General features: G+C 61.9%; 2 protein-coding genes across 3 annotated transcripts in view; one reads left to right on the top strand and one right to left on the bottom strand.

Annotated features, from left to right (window-relative positions):
• Positions 1 to 1,087: 1,087 nt before the first annotated feature.
• On the top strand, positions 1,088 to 12,196 carry LRRC47 (leucine rich repeat containing 47). Its single transcript, XM_040645673.1, has 7 exons — positions 1,088 to 1,708; positions 6,979 to 7,437; positions 8,348 to 8,464; positions 9,159 to 9,274; positions 9,785 to 9,887; positions 10,190 to 10,279; positions 10,409 to 12,196. The coding sequence occupies exons 1-7, from the start codon at positions 1,088 to 1,090 to the stop codon at positions 10,655 to 10,657; spliced, it is 1,755 nt and encodes a 584-aa protein (XP_040501607.1). The 3' UTR covers positions 10,658 to 12,196.
• Positions 12,197 to 14,604: 2,408 nt separating this feature from the next.
• SMIM1 (small integral membrane protein 1 (Vel blood group)) overlaps positions 14,605 to 15,622 on the bottom strand; it is a 2,825-nt gene continuing 1,807 nt past the window's right edge. For both annotated transcript variants that reach the window (XM_040645675.1, XM_040645674.1), the window contains exons 3-4: positions 15,129 to 15,248; positions 14,605 to 14,842 (exon numbers count right to left, since the gene is read on the bottom strand). In XM_040645675.1, coding sequence (XP_040501609.1) covers positions 14,716 to 14,842; positions 15,129 to 15,238 — 237 coding nt within the window. In that variant the 5' untranslated portion in view covers positions 15,239 to 15,248 and the 3' untranslated portion in view covers positions 14,605 to 14,715. The remainder of the gene's footprint in view (positions 14,843 to 15,128; positions 15,249 to 15,622) is intronic.

Below are 15,622 nucleotides of genomic sequence, written 5' to 3'. Positions count from 1 at the left end.
TGCTGTTCTGCCTGGAGGACCCAAAACGCACTTGTAGCAACCACGCAGATCCTCGTCACCCCCTTCAATAGCCCACCTACATATCCCACTAAACAAAAAGGGGGGCTGTGGAGTTATTCTTAGAAAGTATATTGTAAACCCTAAGGAGTGAGTGTGGAAGCAGCAGAAAAGTCAGCAGCGTTCCTGGTCTCAGGGTATTGAACGCAATGGCCCGGAAGGAACAGGATCCCACGATCCCCAGGAACAGGGCATAGGTCAGGAGCCAGGAAAGTATGTAACTCCCAGTGCCCCTTCCTGCACCTGGCGATGGCCAGCGCGCACATCCCGCTCCTCCCTTACCCCGTGACAGCCGCTCTGCATGCCTGCGCGTCTGGGAGAGTGCAGGCAGCTCGAGGGCTTCAAGGTATTTGCCCCTTTGTACTCCTGTCCCACGCCTGGAGGCATCTGTCCTTGCTTTTCTGATAAGAACAAATGCTCAGTGCGGAATCCAGCTGGCGCTGCTCTCGCAGACGCGGTCCCGCACGGCGCTCAGATCCTTGTCTGAGAGCTTGATTTCCGTGCGTGACGACATATGTGCTGAAGGGAGGACTATTTTCTCTTAATTTTGTTTAAAGAGAGGGAGGGAGCGAGAATCTCAAGTAGACTCCAAGCCCAGCGTGAAGGACGCAGGGCTCGACCTCATGACCTTGACATCATGACCTGGGCCGAAATGAAGAGTCAGAGGCTTAACGGATGGTCCAAGCCAGCCAGGCGCCCTTGGACTGCTCAGGGTCAGACGCGGGTGGGGTCAGGGGCTCCACTGCTTAGGGTTGGACAGGGTTGGGGGGGCCATCACTGCTCGGGGTCGGACCCGGGGGACGCGCCGCTCCGCTGCCGTGACCCGGTCGGGCGGCGGGTCCCAGGCCCCCGAGCAGCCGCAAAGGCCCGCAGAGTCCTTTCCCGTCAACGAGACACCTCCCGGCCGCTCTTCTCCCAGAGGCGCCCGGGGCTCGTGCTGTGTCGCGGGGCCTCCCCTTCCGGCCCGGGCCGGAAGGGGCGCGCCGTGCCCCGGAAGCGCCCCGGGAGCGGCGGCGGAAGTGGCGGCGCGATGGCGGCGGCGGCGGCTCCCGCGCCCGAGGCCTGGCCCGAGCTGGAGCTGGCCGAGCGCGAGCGGCGGCGCGAGCTGCTGCTGACGGGGCCCGGGCTGGAGCAGCGGGTGCGCGCGGCGGGCGGGCGGCTGCCGCCGCGGCTCTTCACGCTGCCGCTGCTGCACTACCTGGAGGTGAGCGGCTGCGGGAGCCTGCGCGAGCCGGGCCCGGGCCTGGCGCAGGGCCTCCCGCAGCTGCACAGCCTCGTGCTGCGGCGCAACGCGCTGGGGCCCGGCCTGAGCCCTGAGCTCGGCCCGCTGCCCGCGCTGCGCGTGCTCGACCTCTCGGGCAACGTGCTGGAGGCGCTGCCGCCGGGCCAGGGCCTGGGCCCCGCCGAGCCGCCGGGCCTCCCGCAGCTGCAGAGCCTCAACCTCAGCGGCAACCGTCTGCGCGAGCTGCCCGCCGACCTGGCGCGCTGCGCCCCGCGCCTGCAGACCCTCAACCTCACGGGCAACCGCCTGGACGCCTTCCCCGCCGAGCTCTTCCGCCCCGGCGCGCTGCCGCTGCTCAGCGAACTGGCGGCCGCGGACAACTGCCTCCGGGAGCTCAGCCCGGACATCGCGCACCTGGCGTCGCTCAAGGTCAGCGGGGAGCGGCGGGGCGGGGCGGAGCCCTGGAGGCGCGGCGGGGATGGACCTGCTCCCGGAGCCGGGCCGCACTCCCATGCCGGGGCCTCCAGCCTCGCGGGCCTGGCTCCACTGGCGCCGCCCTCTGCGACCCGCTGTTGGGGAGTTGTTGGCAATCTCGGCTCCCGTCCCAGGTCGGGAGAAGGTCAGCAGTACGGCCCCATGTCTAAGTGTCTCTAGCTCCAAACATTTGTGATTCCGTGACCGTGGTGGGTGGGGAGGCGGCCCCGGGCAAGGCTCGGAGATGTGAAGTAACGGGAATTCCCATAGTGCAGCTCCCTGTGATTTCATGTAAGGTATTTCCTTCAGCCCTGACGACTGCCTTCCAAGGGAAGAGATTGTTACTCCTGTTTTACAGAGGCCGGAAGGGGTTGTTCAGAGTCAGCAACAAATACTTTGGGTTTTCCTCTAGACTCCCTTGTCCAGGAGCTGCTTACTGACCCCTCCCCAGGCCCCAGCAAAATACTAGGCGGACAGGTGTCCATTAGGCCTGCGGGGTGTAGTGGGGAGGATGGAAGTTGCCCGGCCACACCTATATCCAGTCCAGAAGCTCCTGTGCAGCCCTGTTTCCCCTGTGTCTTCCCATTTCATCCTTAAAAAGGCAGACTTGTATTTCTTCTTCCTCCTACTTTCATCCTTTAATGCAGATTTTCTTAAGCAATAACATATGTCTACGCTTTAACAGCTGGTCTATTTCAGCAGGAGTTACTCTTAAGATACTGTCAACTGATCTTACAAATGTGTGTATATGTCTGTATACATATCTAAGTCCGTGTCCGCTTGGGTGTATGGACGTGTGTGTGTTTGTAGTTGAGAGAGTGCCACGTGCTTGCTGGCCTTTGCAGAGCGAGGCTGTGGGGGTGACTCCCGGGTCACTGTGGTCATCCAGGGCTGGAGGCTTCGCTTTGTGGCTGCGGTGTGACAGACCACGTACAAAACGGTTCACTCCATCTTCCCATCTGTCAGATTTCGGTTTTCCGGAAGGTCAGCATACCGGATGCGCAGCTGAGTACAGGCCATGTGAGTGCAGTCAGTTCTCCTTCCTTCAGATCCAGAATGGCTTCCCGGTGGTCAGGTCTGCTCTGAATGTCTGTACTCGTGTGCGGCACCCACCAGTGACATCCGTGGCTTCCGTTGTGTCTGGACACCATCGTTCAGGGCATGTGTCCTCTGCCAACCCCTCCCCCCGCCATTGCTAGGCTTCTGTCGATCTCTTCCAGCTGAAGAGGGCTGTGCGTGTCGCGGAGGGTGTTTTGCCAGAGCTAGTCGGAATCCCTTTTGGACTTAGATGTCCTCCGGGGGCCTTTCTAAGATGATGTCTCGGTGAGCAGTTGCTGCACGCATGCCGGGGTTGTGCGTCCAGATGTCCCTGCTGGTGCTGCGGGAATGCAGCTGGGGTGCAGGAGACTGAGCTCGGAGGCAGAAGTGTGGGCGCTCCCAGCATCTCGTGGCCATGCCGCTGGTTCCTGCACTGTGTCTTTTCCTGTGAGAGGCTTGTGGGGACGCCACAGGGCCGTGAACAGGGAGGTTGCGGTACTGCGCGGGCCGTCCGCCACTGCAAGACCAGGCCAAATCCTTGCGCCAGAACAGCCAACAGTTGCTCTATGTGTGACGGTCTCCGCCGGGGCTGGCGCAGCTGAGCGCCGCTCTGCTCGCTGGCTCACGGTCATGAGTGCCTGCGCTCAGCTGGCCGTGAGCTCAGGGCTGGGCCCAGCTGGAACGCTGTGATGGCTGCTCTGTCTCCAGGATGTCCTGGCGCCGCTCTCTGCCCCGCAGGCTAGTCCACTTCTTACGTGGCAGCTCAGGGCTCCTGGGAGCACCACTTCGAGAGGACTCCTTGAGGAGGAGGCTCGGAGCTGGTAGCCTGGCACTCCCACTGCACCTGGCAGATGAAACGAGTGAAGGCCCGTTACGTTCCTGGGGAGACTTCACCCAGGATGTAAATTCCTGGAGGCACCGGTTCCCTAGGAGCCACCGGAGAAGCCACAGACAGGCCTCTGCTTGTCGCCTCCCTCACTTCCTGAGGGGGGAGACAAGTGCCTCGGTGCGCCCTCCCCCAGGGAGCTGTCCCAGGCGGTGGCCCCAGACTCAGACCCGACTGCCCTGAAGGCCTGGCCCTCTTCCCCACTCTGGCCACCAGTGACAAAGGAGCCCAAGAGATGGCTGAGTCCTCACCGGCTGGTTAACGGCCTGTATTGAGCCCGGTTCCATCGCTATCCTGGTGTCTGGCCATTCAGCTTGGCTCCCCACAGGGGGCCTCGGAGCATCTGGAGGGGTTTCTCCCTGGGGGCATCTGTCCTTGCACTGGGGTTCTGTCACCTGTGGGGCCCAGCTGCCAAGGCAGTGGTGCACCAAGCCTGGCGGCCCCTCACGTCACTCCTGCCTGCGTCACAGGTGACTGACCCCAGCCTGGGCTCTACCCAGCCAGGGCTGACGGGGACAGGCGGGACACATGTCCCCAGGGTTTCCCCACCCCTTGCCCTTGCAGGTGCCCGCCCCCATTGGGGCCACCCAGGTCACTCACGTGGGAGTCCCCACGGAGAGGTTAAACTCGGAATGTGAAACTCTGCCCGGCGCGCAGACACACCGCAGTATAGAAGCCGTTCCTCCGTCTTCGTGTCTTCCCCAGTGGCTGCGGAGGTGACAGCCGGCTCGGTGCCTGGGCGGGGTCCAGGTACCCTCGGGCTGGCATGCCCGCAGGAATGAAGACAGTCCCTAGCGTCCCTCCAGAAGTGGCGTATGAGTGTCAGGTTGGCACAGCCAGGGATTTAGGAGCCCTTCCCCGGCAGCATGGCCCTGCAGCGGTGATGTTCGCAGAGGCGCTCAGCAGCCCAGGCCAGGTCAGCCGTCTGTGTGACCTGCAGGAAGGGAGCAGACGGTGTCTCGGCGTGTTGGCTCCAGGCAACAGGCAGGTTTCGGGGCACCAGTCCACGTGCAGTTCATTCCACTCTGCGTTTCGTACCCTTCGGGGGCACGCACCGTCCAAACTTGGCCTCCTGCCCTCCTGCACTGTTGCCTGTCGTCTCCGGGCACCTCCTGGGGCTCCCTTGTTCCCTTAGTGTTCCTTTTCTAGGCGTGAAACCCTCCTGAGTCTGCTGCTCTTACCTGCTGGTGTCCACGTTTCTGCAGGGCCCCCAACCTCCAGAACCCTGATCTGCCGACCCCCCTCCCTGTCCACATTCCCACAGGGTCCTGCACAGGGCCTGAGCTGCTCTCTGGGCCCTGACTGCCTCCCCTGCCTACTACTCTGAGATATCCACGATTTGCTCATCCTTGCACCTGAAAGAAGCCCCCCACCCAGGACTCTCGTGCCGTTGGCCCCTGTAGTGGGGGCGGCAGCCAGTGAGGTGCAGCCCCCCAGTCTCCCCTCCTTGCCGACTCTTCTCTGCTGCCAGCACATGGCGTCCACCTGGCTGGCCCGTTTCATGCAGCAGTGAGGGTGCCCCTGACGGAGTCCTCAGGCTGGCCAGAGCCCTTCAGACAGTGTGGCGGACCCCAGAGCTGTGTGTGCGGGTGGAGCTAGTACAGGCTACCCCAAACCTGACCTCAGAACACCAGCCCCTCGCTGCTGCTCACAAGCCTCCGGGTGGTGGGGACCTGGAAGGGCCCGATAGAGTCCACCTACCCCACCCTTCCCGGTCCTGCTGCAGCGAGGAGAAAGGCCCGGTGAGGCACAAAGTGGCCACAGCTGTAGGAAATAGCATTGCCCACAGCCCCTCGGGGCCACTTGGCCCCCCAAGGGTGACTGATGGCCAGGTCTGGCTTACGTCCGTCCATCCTCCCTCCCTCCCTCCCGGTCCTGAGTGCGGAGTGGAAGGCTGTTCTAGTCGCTCTCTCTCTCTGAGCTCTGGTACAGCCTTTAGAGGCTTCTCAGTGACACCCGCCCGGCATTCGCTCAGCTGTGACAGCCCTTCTGTGCACTGGCTCTCCCGGCTTCTCAGCAGCCGCAGGATAGCCTCGTTCATAACTGGGGGCTGGCTTGTCCTTGCTACCAGCCAAAGCAGACAGCGTCTTCTGGATCCTCAGAGCCCCTGCTCCCTTTTCAGCTCGTGATAAAGTCCGTCACCAGCTTTGTTGGGGCCTGTTACATCCCAGTCAGGGCTGGGACTGGTGCCAGCCTAGCCACCAAGTGTGAGCACTTGCTGGGGCAGGGGGGCTGCCCGCCAGCATTGCTTTGACTCTAGGCACCGTCCAGACAGGCCCCCTCTGCTCCAGAGCTCTCCCCAAGCCACTGCCCCTTGCCACCTCACTTTCCAAACACTGGTCCCCTGTGCTCATGCCAACTGACCAGATAACAGGTTTCTCCCAAGGCTGCCCCGTCTGGTCTCAGCCGTGCCGAGCAGGGCAGTCCTGAGCTTCCCAGTGGCCCGGGAGGAGAACGTGATAGAGGCAGTCCATGTACAGTCCCAGTGCTGCCTGGGCCAGGACCACCACTGGCACGGTCACGCTGGGAAAAGATGGGGCGGCGGCTGGCCTCTTCCCGGGGGGGCCAGTCCCCACCACAGCAGCAGAAGGGGAAGCAGAGGACCTGCCGCAGACCCACCTACTAGAAGACAGCTCCGTTAGTGTCCCTGCTGTGGGCGGGATGACCCCGCAAGGTGGCTGTTTTGATGGTTTCCCTCATTTCGGGGATACTGATGCCAGCCATGCGTTTTTGTCCAAGCCCAGTCATTAACAGTGATGGAAGGTTCTTCTGCATGGGCCAAAGGGCTTCACGAGCCGCCTTGTGGCGCTGACAGCTGTGGCACTAAACCCTTCCTGGGTCAGGATGGGAGGCCGAGAGCCCAGGCCAGCATCCTTGCACGCGGGTGGAGCTGAGGTCTCTGCTCCAATTTGTTGCTGGGGACTTCGTATTGCCATATGAAGAGTAGTGCTTGTTACTCATGCTGTGCTCTTTGTAACCCCTTTAATTTAAAAAGTGTGAGCACCATTTTGTGGGGAACCTCTCATCTCAAGTACTTACCTGTTCATGACCACACGTTCCCCTTTCTCTGTCACCTTCGTCCATCAGGATAGTTGTCGCCACGAGGAGCCTTGCAGGGGAGCAGGAAGAGGAAGACGAGCGTTCCCCGCGGTGGGGTGGGGGTTGCTGGCAGCCATCACCGTCGGCTGCGTGGTCGTGGTAGCAGGTGTCAGTCTGGGCGCAGAGCTGGGGACAGGCCATGTGGGGTGGGGCAGTGCTCGGGAGGCGGTGTGTGACCGCAGGCCCTCCGTCTTCCTCCCAGACACTGGACCTCTCCAACAACCAGCTCAGTGAGGTCCCGGCGGAGCTGGCCGACTGCCCCAAGCTCAAGGAGGTCAACTTCCGGGGGAACAAGTTGACGGACCGGCGGCTGGAGAAGATGGTCCACGGCTGCCAGACCAAGTCCATCCTGGAGTACCTGCGCAGTGGAGGCCGCGGTGGTGGGCGGGGCAAGGGCAGGGCGGATGGCCAGGACAAGGACGAGGCCCGCAGGAGGCGGCGCGACAGGCGGAGGAGGGAGAGTGGTGAGGGGGAGGAGGACGAGGAGGACACCACCCGCAGGCTGCTGCTCCGGGTCCTGCACGTGTCCGAGAACCCTGCCCCGCTGACCGTGCAGGTCAGCCCCACGGTCAAGGATGTCCGGCCGTTCATCGTGGGGGCCGTCGTGAGAGGCATGGACCTGCAGCCTGGGAACGCGCTCCGACGGTTCCTCACCTCCCAGGTGGGTGCATGCGGCCTGGTGTCGCAGTGTGTGTGCACAGAGCAGGTCAGACCTGGGCCTCGGTACCGGGGCTGCCTGTGGGGGTGGGCGCCGTCTGCTCGTCCACAGAGACCGTTGCAGTCCTGCTCGTTTCTGAAGTCAGCTTTGTTACAGTGGGAGATCGACGTTTCCCCGAGTTTCTGATGGCTTGGGGGATTTTCTGATTTCTGTAATAGTATGAAAATCGTCAGCTCTTGCCAGCTGTTGTCACGGTAGAGGAACGTCCTGATTTGTTTTTCTGTGCAGTCTGCCCAGCTTTTAAAGTAGAAGCCACATCTTTGATGTTTGCAGACCCCCCACCATGGCCCTGTGGGGACGACGCAGCTTTCCCGAAGTCCGTGTCTTGTGTGCTCCCAGCCAGGAGTTTAGAACTCAAACATGAGTGTTTTCGAAGAAAAACGTGCTGGGGATATTTTTCTTTTTAAGTCCTATTTTTGTTTATTCAGTCATAAATTTTAGTTCAGGAAGGGTTCTTTGAAGTCTCAGATCCTCTGTTACAGAAAGAAGAAATTCTGGGGCACCTGGGTGGCTCAGTCGTTAAGCATCTGCCTTTGGCTCAGGGCGTGATCCCAGGATTCTGGGATCGAGCCCCACATCGGGCTCCCTGCTCCGCTGGAAGCCTGCTTCTTCCTCTCCCACTCCCCTTGCTTGTGTTCCTGCTCTCGCTGGCTGTCTCTCTGTCAAATAAATAAATAAAATCTTTAAAAAAAAAAAAAAAGAAGAAATTCTACCCCTGAACAAATAAGAGCGTTTTCCAGTGACCGTTCCACAGGATGCATTTGGGGCAGGGAGGCCGCGGGAGCAGGCAGAGGGGCATGGCGCGGGGCGGCCAGGGCGCTTGGGTGCTGAGCTCCGCGGGTCTTGGTTACAGACGAAGCTCCATGAGGACATCTGTGAGAAGAGAACGGCAGCCACCATCGCGACCCACGACCTCCGGGCCGTGCGCGGGCCCCTGCTCTACACCACCCGCCCGCCGCAGGACCTCAAGGTGACGTCACATGCCCCTCTCCCCGTTTGCTCCTGTTCCTTTTGCGGTTTTCAGTGACCCGCACGCACTAGTGAGGGCGCACCTGCGCTCTGGGACAGCATCTGACGCTGCCCGGCGAGTACAGCAAGTTGTGCCCGGGCCGTGTGGACGGTTGTGAAAGTAAACTCATCAGAGTAGGGAGTGACTTCCAAGTGGTTTCCCTCATTTGCTCAGCTTTCACCAAACACTGTGGTTTATGTCCCGATTGCAAAACCCGTCCTTTGGAGTTGACTCGCGTGAACTTGGTTCATCCAAGTCCCACCACGGTCTGTTACTCCCTGTGGTGCACCGGGGTCCCCAGCGGCTGCCTTGCGGTCCTGGTGCCCAGCTGCACGCCTGGCTTGACGGGCCGCGGGCCCTGCCCCTCCCCCTTCGGCCCTCTAGGGGCCACAGGCCTGGGAGATGCCATTGCATGGGGCAGGTTGAAGGTTAAGCTTGGCTTCGAGAGGACGGGTGTGTGTGGCTGTCAGGTCCCTGAAGGGCCTCTGTGGCCCCCTCGTGCTCACGCCACCATCCCAGGGAGAATGGAGGGCAGAGCCGAGAGGAGACGCTGTGCCGATGGCCACATGAGCGGAGGCCCGGTGTCGTGTGGTGGCCTTGGCTCTAAGGGGAGCTTGTTTCCATCCGAGCTCACCACCGGGTGTTCACCCCACAGATCGTCCCCTTGGGGCGCAAAGAAGTCAAGGCCAAGGACCTGGTGCGGCAATTACAGCTGGAGGCCGAGGAGCACAGGAAGCAGAAGAAGAGGCAGAACGTGTCGGGCCTGCACAGGTGGGCAGGCCTCCCCTGCGGGCGCCGCACCCACCCTGCCGGGCGCACCTCGGCCTCCACTTCACTCACGCGCTGCCGTAACTTGAGACTTTTCCTCACGGGTGTTAAATCTCCCACACTTCATCCCTGTGCTGTTAGGGATTCTTGCGTGAGGTACAAGGAGCCGCCTCTTCTCGGTGGAGCCGGGGCTCGGACGCTGCTTTGGGGAGAACAGGCTTTCTTGGGCACGCAGGCCCTTCTGGAGTGACGGGTCCTCCTGCACGGGGGCAGAGGAGGGCAATGTGGTCACAGCCATCACGCCCACGGCATTTTGTCCACACCACCAGCGGCTCGAGTTGGGGTATGGGCGGCCCGCTGCACTAGGCCTGCGTGAGCACGGGCTCTCGCACGTCTTCCTCCCAAGCTCCGAGACGCCCTGACCTTACACTGACTTGCTCAAGAGCTTACATTTGTCCGGCATGACCCGTAGGCGTGCGTCCCCATGGCCTCCCCTGTGTTTCTCCCCCACAGATATCTGCACTTACTGGACGGGAAGGAGAGTTACCCCTGCCTCGTGGATGCGGATGGTGACGTGATCTCTTTCCCACCGATAACCAACAGCGAGAAGACGAAGGTAGGGCAGGGCCTGTGTGTGTCCGTGTGTCTGGGGCCGCTCCACCGTGACATCCTGTCTGCACGCCAGACCGTGCAGGCCCCGAGCCCACGCCGCTCACAGAGGCCCCGTCTCCAGAGCCTGTGTCCCTGTCACATGCGGGGCGGCACCAAGCGTCACCGTGTGTGCGTCCCTGCCTCTGCCTGGGAACGGGACAGTCCTGGTTTTCGTGGCACCATTGTTTCTGGGTTTTTCCTCAGAGCGCCTGCTGATGTCTCTGGTAACTTTATTCTTCTCTGACACCCCTCTGATTTCTTTTTAAGATTAAGAAAACAACTTCTGATCTGTTTTTGGAAGTAACAAGTGCTACGAGTCTGCAGACCTGTAAAGAGATCATGGACGCCCTCGTGCTGGTGAGTCCGTCCTGTTGCCCAGTCGGCACTCTGGCCATGAAGGACGGATGGCGCGCCCCCCATCTTCCTGCTGCCCCTCACGCACAGGGCTGCCCCAGTCACCCCTAAAATGGTATTTTTCCTTTGCAGAAGATGGCAGAAATCAACAAGTACACGCTAGAAAATAAAGAGGACGGATCCCTTTCAGATCCCGAAGCTGACGTGGTCTCTGGACAGCCTCCGGGTCCCAACGCGAGCCCAAGTGCCGAGAAGGCCGGGAGCACCCCGCTGGTGGTGGAGCAGGTCCGGGTGCTGGACGAGGACGGGCACCTGAAGGTGGTGTACCCCTCCAAGACGGACCTGGGCCTCACCGCTCCCCACGTGACCGTGATCCGCTGAGCCCCGGCCGCGGCATGCCCGCCAGCTCCGCCACGCAGGTCCTCAGTTGTGCCTGTTGTACTGACGTTAAGTTATTCGTTACGTTCTCACCCCGGTGGTTTTTGAGATCCATGCGTTCTGTTCGGTTGTCCAGACGGTTCTGTCCTGTTGCGGAGACGCCCCATTGTCAGGGGCTTGAATCGTTTTGCCTTTCCAGCGCTGAACTGTTTTATTAACGCTTTTTACGAAATTACTCAAATCCTGGAATTCACTGTTCAGAATGTTCTGAAATCATGTGAACACAGCAAACACCTTTGTTCAGGGGGAAAAAAGACTCTGATGGGTTTGGATATTCAACTCTAAACTGGGAAGCCAAGCGACGGCGTTTCCGGGAGCTGCACCATTATTTTTCTACGATTCAGCAGCTTTGCGAGCTGCTCCCAACCAGCGGCGCGGCCTCGACTTGGGAGTGACATCCTGTTCCTAGCTTGCCCCAGATTGTCCTCTTTTTATGAAAAAAATATTTTTAAGGTGATCTCAGAATTGGCAAAAGCATTTTATTCTTAATATTGTGGTTGCATGTGTTAGGGTAGAGCCGCTGAGTCCCCTCGTGCGGCCGCGGAGGGAGGAGCAGACGTCAGAACGCGCAGCTCGGGGTTTGCACGCGGCTCCCTGTCACAGAATCGGCTTCCGCGGACGGGCAGGACCCTTCTGCCGTCAACGAGCTAGAGGACAGACCGCGGCGGGGGGTGGGGTGGCCGCGGGAGGCCAAGTCTGAAGTCAGCAACAGCCACAGAGCGGGGCCAGGCGAACAGTTCTTCAGCATTTTGTGTTTCCGGTTATGTCCAGGTTTGAATGTCTCGGGCCCTAGACCGGCTGTGTGAGTGTGTGTGTGTTTCTGTGCACAAGTACACGTGCACACACACCCCCCCGAGAGCCGCAGACACGGGCCAGCCACGAGGTGGGTAGGTGGTTTTGACTGACCTCCCTGCTTCGTGATCTGGCTGGGTTACGAGACACTGACTCACTGGCTTTTGGTCTTTAGTGACCTCATCTGTGTCATGTTCTGTGGCCTGCGAGACACAGTGTGTGTGTTCTGACTTGGGGAGCATTTGCAAGAGGCCCACTGAGCCCATGCGTTTAGCCATCGGAACCAGCTCACGAAGCCACGTGGTTCTCCCAGAGCTCGGCCTGCCCGCGCCGTAGGACCCAGCTCGGCTGCCTTGAGACCCCGACCCGGCTCTAGACGCCTCTTGGCCTTCCCTTCTTCGGTCCCTGGACGCAGCTGGGCTGAAGGAGGTGTGGTGGAGGGTGGCTTTTCCTTGTTCTGTTAGCCCTGGGCACTTCGGGCAGCGACCGCTGCGGGTGCCGTGGCTGGTGTGGGTCTGCAGCTGGGGGGGTGGGGGGCACATCCTGTCAGCTGGGACCTCACTGACGTGGACAGCTGCCGGCCTGTTGCCCTTCTGACGCAGCTCAACCCCATGTGAGGTCACCACCGGAAGCTGGACATCCTTCCTCTTGCCGGTCCGGCCCTCTTACAATAAATGTCATTTAATAACATTTCGGCTCCTCCCCAGTGAATCCTTTCTTGCCAGTATTTTGGGGTAGTGTCTGTGGGGAAACAGGACCCGAATGCCCCCTGTCCCAGCCCAGATCTTGCCAGCAAAAAGCAGGAAGCACTTAACTATCACACAGGCTCTGCCCCTCTGGGCCTGGAGTGGGGGGTGGACCCCCTCCCAGGGGCACCTGCCCCCAGCAGCTCTCATTCCTGAGTCTTACGTGGAGGGGAGACTGCCTGACAACTCAGCGGGGTGCTGTCCCCCTTCCTGGCCAGGGTCTGGGGGGGCCACATCTGGCAGAGACAGCTCACAAGGAGGTGGCCTGTGTCCCCAGGGCCTGGCTGCAACCTCTCGCGCAGAGGCCGGGCTGCTGGCAGAGCCCACGGAAGGGGACGTGCACGTCCACCAGGGAGTGGGCTGGTGCACCCCGCTCTCCGTCCCGAGGCTTGCTGGGCCTCAGAGCGCGCAGAGCACGAAGGCCAGATCCAGATGGCTTTTGTCATCTGCTGTTGCCCATGGGGTTCCCCCCAACCCAGGGAGGAGGTACTTGTGAGGACCCGCGGGGACCACTGGGCAGTGCTGGGCTGAGCTGGGGAGGCTCTGAGGACTGGTTCCCCACAGTGCCCCTCACACGTGGACCACACCTGCTTGCTGCCCCCCACCCCGCTCTGTCCCCCCTCCTTGCTGGGCTCTGGCCTTGCCCCCAGCCCCTTCATCTGACCTGACCCAGGGGCTCTCAGGCAGTGGGACCCTGAAGCCTGCAAGGCGTTTGGGAAGTGAGGGGGGGCCAGAATGGCCTGAGAGAGGCCGGTGGTGGGCAGGCAGCCGCCAGGGGCCCTCCTCTCTTCTGTCCAGCTCCCTGGCCCGGCTTTCGGCAAGGGCTGCACCCAGTCTTGGGGAGACCCAGCCCCTGCACCTCAGCAGCAGACTGCCCTCGTCCTAGAGCCCATGGAGGCCACGCAGCCCAGCTGTGCCCCCTCACCCAGTGCCCACCCTGTGGTGGCTCCAGCAGGGGCACCAGGGGAAGGCCGGCCAGATGGGGGTCGGCTGGTACCCCTCCCTCCTCGAGTGTGGCCAGACGGGCTGGGAGGCGGGGCCGCCTTAGAGACAGGTGCCGAGGCCCAGATGAGGGCTGGCTGGATGAGGCTCTGCCGATGCCCCTTACCCACCTTCCCTTGTCCCCACCCCACAGCAGACCCCCCATCACTGCTTGGAGACCCTAGCCCAGGCCTGCCCCCCCCCCGGCGCCACTCCCTCCTTGTGGGCAGAGCAGGGACCACCTGGGTGGTGCAGCTGTCCCCAACAGGCCAGTCTTAGGGGGTCTCTGCCCTTCCCTGCCAGCTTGGCCTCCGACACGCAGGTTTGCCATGTGACCTCCAGTCTCAGGCCCCACGAGGACAGGGACCATCCCTCACCTCCCACCCTCAGTCCTTGGGGAAAAAGCACTCTGCTAAGGTGTTTCTGGCAAGGGCCTGTGGGGCCTGAGATGTGCGCTTGTAGTCAGGTGGGGGTGAACACAGGGCCCCGGAGGGCACATCCTGGGAACAAGGCAGGGGGACAGGACTGAACCCCTGAGCCGAGAGGCCTTGTATGTGTTCAGTAGGGTGAGGCAGGAACAGGTCCCACTCGCGGCCAGTCCTCGGGCCTGCCCCCAGGGGCTCACTTCCCACAAGAGAGTCCAGCCAGGCAAAGACACATTCCAAGGCCCAGAGCCAAGTGGGAGGGAGGACAGGCCCTTCCCACAAGCCTCCCAGTGTTGTCGAAATGCCCTCCAGCTGGCCTCACCTGGCAGGCACCTGGGGGCTGGTGGAAGAGGCCCTCACCCATCCTTCATTCAACAGACTTTTAATGGCTGCCTTGGCACAAAGGCTCCCACAGGGCACAGGGGGGGAGGCATCTTCCCACTGGATCTGCTCCCTCGAGGGAGCCAGCCCAGTCCACTACAGGGAGGACTAGGTGGTGGGTTCCAGACAAGGGCGGAGGCCCCACTGCCCACCCTGCCCAGGACTGACTTCCAGGATGGGGTCTTGGCCCTGGGAGGGTGGGCAGAGGGACACACATGACCCCTTCAGAGCCACCCTTGCAAAGAAGAGTCAGAGGACCGAGAGAGGGCAGGGGACCACCCAGGGCCACACAGCCCCACAACGTCCGCTCAGGGAGGACCCCTCCCTGGAGCTGCCAGGCCTGGACCCTCGGCAGGGGCTCTGGGGGCGTGTCCTACAGTCTCAGCTCAAACTGGCCCATGTCTCTGGGCCATGTGGTCTTGGGCTGGCCACCCACGCCAGGCACATGCACCTGTGTCCCTGTGTGCCCACGTGCCGGCCAGGGACCTCTGCACCCTGGGTCTGTGTGTGTGTCGGGGGCAGGGGCACGAGTCTGTGCAGAGAGAAAAGTCTTCTGTATACGCGATCATGTATATAGGGTTCTGTGTATACAAGGACATTCTGGTGTACGGGACGCCCGCCGAGCCCACGTCCCCACGCACGGGCATCCAGTCCCGAGCACGCGTGCTGGGTAGCCTTATTTGCACTTGTGCACGTAGTAACCAGTGAGATAGCCAAGGATGAAGACGACCCAGAAGAGGGCCACTCCACCCAGCACCTTCATGGCGATGCCCAGCTTGCCCGAGCACAGCTTCCGGGAGACCCTAGGGAGAGAAGCCCCCGCACATGAGCCCCTGAGTGGACTGGGGGGCTAGGCTGGAGGGGAGTGGGCCCTGGGGCAGGTGGACCCCGAAGAAGGGTGGCCTGTACGCTCTGCTGACTCAGGAGATAGGAGGGAGCCCAGCAAGGGAAGCCGCACATGGAGGTGCAAGGCCCAGGTTTGCTGGGACTGCTGGGGCTGGGGTGGGGGGCCTGCAGCGTGGAAGCCGCCAGAAGGGACATGGAGGTGGAAGGCTCCCCCTGCTGGCCTGTGGGCCTCCGGGCCCTCACCTCTGCCAGCTCCAGGCCTCCTCTATGCCGGACCCAGCCACCACGTGGACTTCATCCCGGCTGCGGTCATCCCACCTGCTGTACTGGACTCCGCTCTCCTGGGTCTGCATGCTGCGGGGGCTACAGAGAGGGGCAGAAGGTGAGCTGAGGCACTCTCGGGTGGGGAGACCGAGGTCCGGCGTGCAGGGCCCTGACTCCGGTGAGGGCAGTGACCGGGGCTCCATGTGGGGCTGCATTTAAGGCCAGGGTCTGCCTGGGGGTACAGGCAGGAGTGGGGAGGCACAACGGTGGGCTGTCTCCTTCCCCCGAATCTTCTTACCTGGCTTACCAGGGGACCAGGACACCAAGTGGTCAAGCCACTTGCCCAGGGTCACATGGGAGGAGGGAAAGCAGGAATTCCAACCCAGGGAGGCTGGAAACCCTTCCCTCAGGAATGTGAGAGGCTGTCTCCACCCAGCCCAGTCCCGGGGGGGGGGGGGGGGGGGGGGGGGGGG

The sequence above is a fragment of the Ursus maritimus genome, unplaced genomic scaffold, assembly GCF_017311325.1.
Source record: "Ursus maritimus isolate PB19 unplaced genomic scaffold, ASM1731132v1 scaffold_32, whole genome shotgun sequence".
Taxonomy (NCBI): domain Eukaryota; kingdom Metazoa; phylum Chordata; class Mammalia; order Carnivora; family Ursidae; genus Ursus; species Ursus maritimus.
Note: the sequence above shows the minus strand (reverse complement) of the source record. Positions and strands in the feature narration are given on the sequence as shown.

Excerpts from the sequence above, each read along its gene's own strand:
- LRRC47 (XM_040645673.1), top strand. The coding sequence starts at position 1,088 with ATGGCGGCGGCGGCGGCTCCCGCGCCCGAGGCCTGGCCCGAGCTGGAG. Across the intron at positions 8,465-9,158 it reads GCCCGCCGCAGGACCTCAAG|ATCGTCCCCTTGGGGCGCAA; the intron begins GTGACGTCACAT and ends TTCACCCCACAG. Across the intron at positions 10,280-10,408 it reads TCATGGACGCCCTCGTGCTG|AAGATGGCAGAAATCAACAA; the intron begins GTGAGTCCGTCC and ends TTTCCTTTGCAG.